Source organism: Lottia gigantea (genome assembly GCF_000327385.1).
Source record: "Lottia gigantea unplaced genomic scaffold LOTGIsca_147, whole genome shotgun sequence".
NCBI classification, from domain to species: domain Eukaryota; kingdom Metazoa; phylum Mollusca; class Gastropoda; family Lottiidae; genus Lottia; species Lottia gigantea.
In genome coordinates this window covers 507,692-513,847 of record NW_008707746.1, presented here as the reverse complement: position 1 = coordinate 513,847, position 6,156 = coordinate 507,692, and the positions used below count along the sequence as shown (strand labels likewise).

Here is a 6,156-nt window from a genome sequence, read left to right as displayed (position 1 = left end):
TCTCCCCTGATGAAGTCTAAACTCTTTTAATGAAACGTTGGGTATTAAAGGATGATATTTGATGTCAAGTTGTATTATTTATTACACCAAGTTCAGTATACATCAAATGAATCGCTGTACTACTGGTGGTATTGGTGATCCCATCAAAAAGTCTTCTGTGATTGGTTATTGCTGCCTGTTTTTTCTTTTTGGAATCACCACATTATAATGTGGTCGTATATTGTCGTCGCCCCTGTCGGTCCGTCCCTCCACAATTGGCTTGTGAGCGCAATAGAGACAACAGTTTTTATCTGATTTGATTTGAATGAAAGTTGGTGTGATCATTTATATTCATGAGATCTTGGATAAGTTCAAATTTGACAAATTTTCGATCGACGGTTTTTGAGTTATTGCCCTTGACGCAGCAAAATTTGGTTGTGAACACAATAGAGACTACAGTTTTTATCTGATTTGAATGAAATTTGGTGTGATCATTTATGTTCATGAGATCTTGGACGAGTTCGAATTTGACGATATTTTGTTGAAAGGTTTTTGAGTTATTGCCCTTTACTTATGAAAAATTTGGTTGTGAATACAATAGAGACTACAGTTTTCATCTGATTTAAATGAAATTCGGTATGATCATTTATAATGATGAGATCTTAGTCAAGATTAAATTTGACAATTTTTCGATCAACGGAATTTGAGTTATTGCCCATGACTTATTAAAACGCATCAAAATTTGTTAGCGATAGAGGTGACAGTTTATGTCAGAATTTTATTAAATAATGTGTATTTGTTTAAATCAACAATATCTTGCATCAATTAGATTTTTGGTATGATTTGACACAGATAGGTGACTGTCCTTGATATACTGAAAATGTATCAGGAAAGTGGGCGTATCTTGCTAGCCAACCACTTGTTAAGTCTTAAGTATAGATTGTGTAAATTTTCACACAATAAAGGTATCTTTTAGTAGTAGCGAAGGACAGAAAAGTAAGGTGCCAAACTCCATTTCAGAAAAATAATTTGATTTTTTTTCAGCAATCGCTAAAGGTCATTATGAAGAGAGTTTGAAGAAATGTAAACATCTGATGAACAAATTAAAGAGTTGGACGGAAAATGACGTCAAAAACAAAGAAGAATACGTGGCCAATGTTTATAGTTGTATTGGTAACGCTAATTTAGAAATGAATAAATTAGATCTTGCTTTAGAAAACCACGAAAAAGACCTGAAAATAGCAGATGAACAGTAGGTTTAATTTTTATACGCCCACATGAAATGGGGGCGTATATTGCCGTCACCCATGTCCGTCTGTCCGTCCGTCCACAATTGCTCGTAAACACTCTACAAGACACAACTCTTGACAGAATTTGACAAAACTTGGTATGAGTGTTCGTCATCACCCGAGGATGAACCCTTTTGAAAATCAGAAGAATCGAAAATTATTTTGTATGAGCTATTGAAAATCAGAAGAATCAAAAAATATTTAGTATGAGTTATTGCCCTTGTTCTTGAAAACGCGTTCAAATTATAGCTCGTAAACACTCTAGAAGGTACAATTCTTGACGGATCTTGACGAAACTTGGCATGAGTGTTCGTAATCACCCAAGGATGAACCCTATTGAAAATCAGATAAATCGCAAAATATTTAGTATTAGTTATTGCCCCTGATCTTGCCCCTGAAATGCGTTCAATTTTTAGCTCATAAACACTACAAGACACAATTCTTGATGGATTTTGACAAAACTTGGTATGAGTGTTCGTAATCACCCAAGGATGAACCCTATTGAAAATCAGATAAATCGCAAAATATTTAGTATGAGTTATTGCCCTTGGTCTTGAAAACTCGTTCAATATTTAGCATTACCTTTCCTGGCAAGCTATCTTGATGATTTTTGATTGCAATTGCCTGAGATTTAAAGTGGTTACCCATGTATTTATGATGTTGTCATATTTGTTTCATGGATGTTCTGTTCCAAATGGTTTGTGACTTCATCACTTGTTATATTTTCTAGTGATTTAACAGATGCTAGATCGAGAGCTTTAGATAATATTGGTCGTGTTTATGCCAGAAAAGGACATTATCAGAAAGCTATAGATATGTAAGTAACAAGGAATTTGATTGGACGAAAGTGGTATGGAACACGACTAGGGCTGCAACGATTCACCGTTGAATCAATGAACCGCTATTCGTTCCTCCTTATGGATGCATTGCGGAAGAAAAAAACAATCGCGGTACATCAGCCCGATTCTCATAAATATAATTAACTCCCCTTAATGACTAACAGCACAGAATCCTCGCGTATTTTAGAAATTGTGTTAAAAAATTGCTTTCACGTATCAATTTGTCTTCAGCATTTTTAATTTTTGTTATAAACGATGAAAAGAGAACATATTAATATGCCAAGTGGAAGATAAACGCATGGGATCTGATTTAAACTTTTTCTTTTTCCAACGTAATATGTGTTTGCATAGTCATAAAATTATTCCATGAAGCTGTATTCGATGGTTTAGTATTTCATTTATTTTTTTGAAGAAATTTGTTAGTCCTTGTGTGTAACAAATGATGAAAAGTCAATTTTGAACTTTTAAGCGTGCAAAAATAATTTAAACTGTGTTAAAATGTTATTAATTATCAGTTTTCTTTTTAATTAAAGAATCGCGATTTATTATCGCAATAAATCGTATCATTGAACGAGTATCGTTCAGTGTATCGAATCTCCACTTTAAGAATTGTTGCAGCCCTAAACACGACAGAATGATGTAGAATATCTGAAATAGCCCACAGAATTTAAACTAAACAAAATCTAGTGCTGTATTTTAATCAGATTCAAAAGGTTCTGGAAAATGGAACATCCTAGAAAGTTCCTGAATTTAGAAGGGGGCAAATTAGCCCACAGAAAATAAGTGAAACAAAATATCTAATCAGTTGGACATGGTCCTGATGAGTAAAATTCTTGATTATTTGACTTGAAGAGACATTAAGATCAAGATGAGTTGAAGGAATCCTCAAAAAAATAGATAGAAGAAAATTTGTATAAACAACCAATAACCATTGTATATGGTTGGAAAATTATGTTTCTAGAAAAACTGAAGTGGCCCATTGAAAATGAATGAAACAAAATTCGTGGGTGACCGCTTGAAACCTCGTATAACAATATATGACGCGAAATTACTTTTCGAGAGAAACGCAATACGTGGTTTTCATTCTTTGAAAATATAAACCTTATATAACAATTTGAGATCTCCGGCCTATTGAACCAAAAACTCATATAATAATACAGTATACAAGGTTTTTCATTTTCATCCCAGAAAAAGGAACATTGAACCTCGTATAATAATATATTTTACAAGGTTTTAAATCTGACTGTTTATATACGTGTTATTTAATTAGTGGTTTTTGAGTTATTTACAATCAAGCTAAGAATACGAGGTTTTGATCACAAGATCCACGCTTTTACGAGTTTTCGAACGGGAACCAAAATATCAAAATGACCAAATATGGCATATACGAGGTTTCAAGCGGTCACCCACGATATAAGATTTTCTTTGCAGATGGCTAGAAAAGGTCAAACTTAGTAAAACCTCCTTAGAAAGTACCTGGTTGTATCACGAGATAGGCCGCTGTTATTTTGAGATGAAAAAATACCAAGAGGCCAAGGAATATGGAGAGAAGTCTTTGAGTGCTGCCAAGGAGGCCAGTGATGAGGGCTGGCAACTACATGCCTGTGTTCTAGTTGCTCAATCTGAAGGTGAGTTGAGGGGCTTTTAGGCATTTGGTTTATCTATAATGAAATAAAAACTTACTTTTGTAGTTTATACTGTTTTCATTTCAAGTAGTTATCATAGATGTTACTCCACCATTTATTGCATTGAGTAATTGTGTAATTGAGTAATTGTGTAATTCAGTAATTGTGCAATTGAGTAATTTAGTAATTGTGTAATTGAGTAATTGCTTAAATGAGTAATTGTGTAATTGAGTAATTGTGTATTTGAGTAATTTATTAATTGTGTAATTTAGTAATTGTGTACTTGAGTAATTGTGTAACTGAGTAATTGAGTAGTTGTGTTAATGAGTAATTGTGTAGTTGTGTAATTGAGTAATAGCTTAAATGAGTAATTGCATAATTGAGTAATTGTGTATTTGAGTAATTGTGTATTTGAGTAATTTAGTAATTGTGTAATTTAGTAATTGTGTACTAAAGTAATTGTGTAATTGTGTAATTGAGTAATTGTGCAATTGAGTAATCGTGTAATTGAGTAATAGCTTAAATGAGTAATTGCATAATTGAGTAATTGTGTATTTGAGTAATTGTGTATTTGAGTAATTTAGTAATTGTGTACTTAAGTAATTGTGTAATTGAGTAATTGTGCAATTGAGTAATTGTGTAATTTAGTAATTGTGTAGTTGAGTAATTGAGTAATTGAGTAATTGTGTAATTGAGTAATTGTGTTATTGAGTAATTGCGTAATGTAGTAATTGAGTAATTTAGTAATTGTGTGTACAAAATAAGTAGCCTAGAGAATAAGCACTTTCTCCTGAGACCAATCTGCTAGAAAATTTTGCCTCTTGCCCATGCCTTGAGTGACATCTGTTGAACACAAAATCTCCATTAAAATTATTTTTCAGTTAAATGTGGAGAATTTCAAGCAGGAGTAGTCTCTTTTGAGCAAGCATTAGAAATGGCCAGGAACCAAAAAGACAAATCTGCAGAGAAAGCTATTCAAAATGCGCTGGATGACGTAAACCAACAGATAGTGAGTGGTGTTGTACAATCGGAGACTCAACAGAAAGAAGACAAGTCAGACTCTGATGGAGAAAAGAAAAAATCAGACCGACCTTCATCTTCATCATCATCATCTTCTTCTTCCTCCAAAAAAAGTAGCTCAGGTAATGTTGATTTCGACTCAGAAGTTTAATTCTAGATTATAGTATAGTTGAGCAAAGATTCTTCTCCAAAACATAAATAGGAGTAGTGTATTTTATTTTTTGTTGGTTTTAAAGGGACAGGTGCGCCATTATGGGGGTAGATTTGAGTCTTGAATATATGTACTAGAAACAGAAAAAAACTCATTATTTCTTCAAAAATATCTCAAACTAGGAATTTATTTTGCTATTTCTGTAGATGTCTTTTCTATATATGGCAGTGTCTCAAGAAAAGACGTTTTTTTAACTTTCAAACGTGGATAATTCTTGACACACATGGATTTGAAGGCTTAGATTTAGACGGTGAGCTATGAACACTATTATTGATTAACTTAGCTAAAAAATTCCCGTTTCTGAAACAAAGGTATGATAGATCAAAAATCAAAAAAATGGCATCTGTTCCTTTAAGTAATAATTAAAGATGGGTTTCCTTATTTTTTAGAGTCAAATTAAGCAAACTATTAGATTAATTGATGTTTCTAATGAATTATCATGTATTCTTAATCATATCATTATGTTCTTATTGCATATAATTAATAGTTTTAACCAATCATAAATGTCCATGTATGCACAGTCTGGATAAACAAAAAAGAGTTTTTGACCTTTCTTGATCGGTCACTCATTGGAATTCTGCTGGTAATTCTCTTCTAATTTAGCTTATTATGGACTTGTGAGACAAACTGGTATTTTTTCAAGTCATTAGAACACCTCTACTTTCTATTCATATAAGTATTAGCATTTTCATTTTTCATCAATGAAAATAAGGGAACCCATCTTTAACACAATGTTAGATCTAATAGTCTGTCTAGCTAGAAAATATAGAGAACTGCTTGTGTTTATGTTTTGAACATCTTTGCTCAACTGTACCGGTATTTCTAAACGAATTAAGAATTGTTTAGTATGCTTTCAGTAAATCTTACGGAAGCGTATTAGGGCCATTCATTTTTTCTTTTTTTTTTTGGGGGGAGGAATTTTCAAGTTAGTATGTTGAATTTTCAAGCTAGTATGTTGAATTTTCAAGTTAGTATGTTGAATTTTCAAGCTAGTATGTTGAATTTTCAAGTTAGTATGTTGAATTTTCAAGTTAGTATGTTGAATTTTCAAGTTAGTATGTTGAATTTTCAAGCTAGTATGTTGAATTTTCAAGTTAGTATGTTGAATTTTCAAGCTAGTATGTTGAATTTTCAAGTTAGTATGTTGAATTTTCAAGCTAGTATGTTGAATTTTCAAGTTAGTATGTTGAATT

General features: G+C 32.3%; 1 protein-coding gene across 1 annotated transcript in view; it reads left to right on the top strand.

Annotated features, from left to right (window-relative positions):
• The window catches only part of LOTGIDRAFT_140423 (hypothetical protein), a gene marked incomplete at both ends in the record, with an annotated part of 17,314 nt that extends 12,411 nt beyond the window's left edge, over nucleotides 1–4,903 (top strand). Inside the window, 4 exons of the mRNA XM_009050233.1 lie at nucleotides 1,024–1,231; nucleotides 1,999–2,085; nucleotides 3,539–3,735; nucleotides 4,614–4,903. Of these exons, the coding sequence (XP_009048481.1) occupies nucleotides 1,024–1,231; nucleotides 1,999–2,085; nucleotides 3,539–3,735; nucleotides 4,614–4,903 (782 nt within the window). The remainder of the gene's footprint in view (nucleotides 1–1,023; nucleotides 1,232–1,998; nucleotides 2,086–3,538; nucleotides 3,736–4,613) is intronic.
• Nucleotides 4,904–6,156: the final 1,253 nt, after the last annotated feature.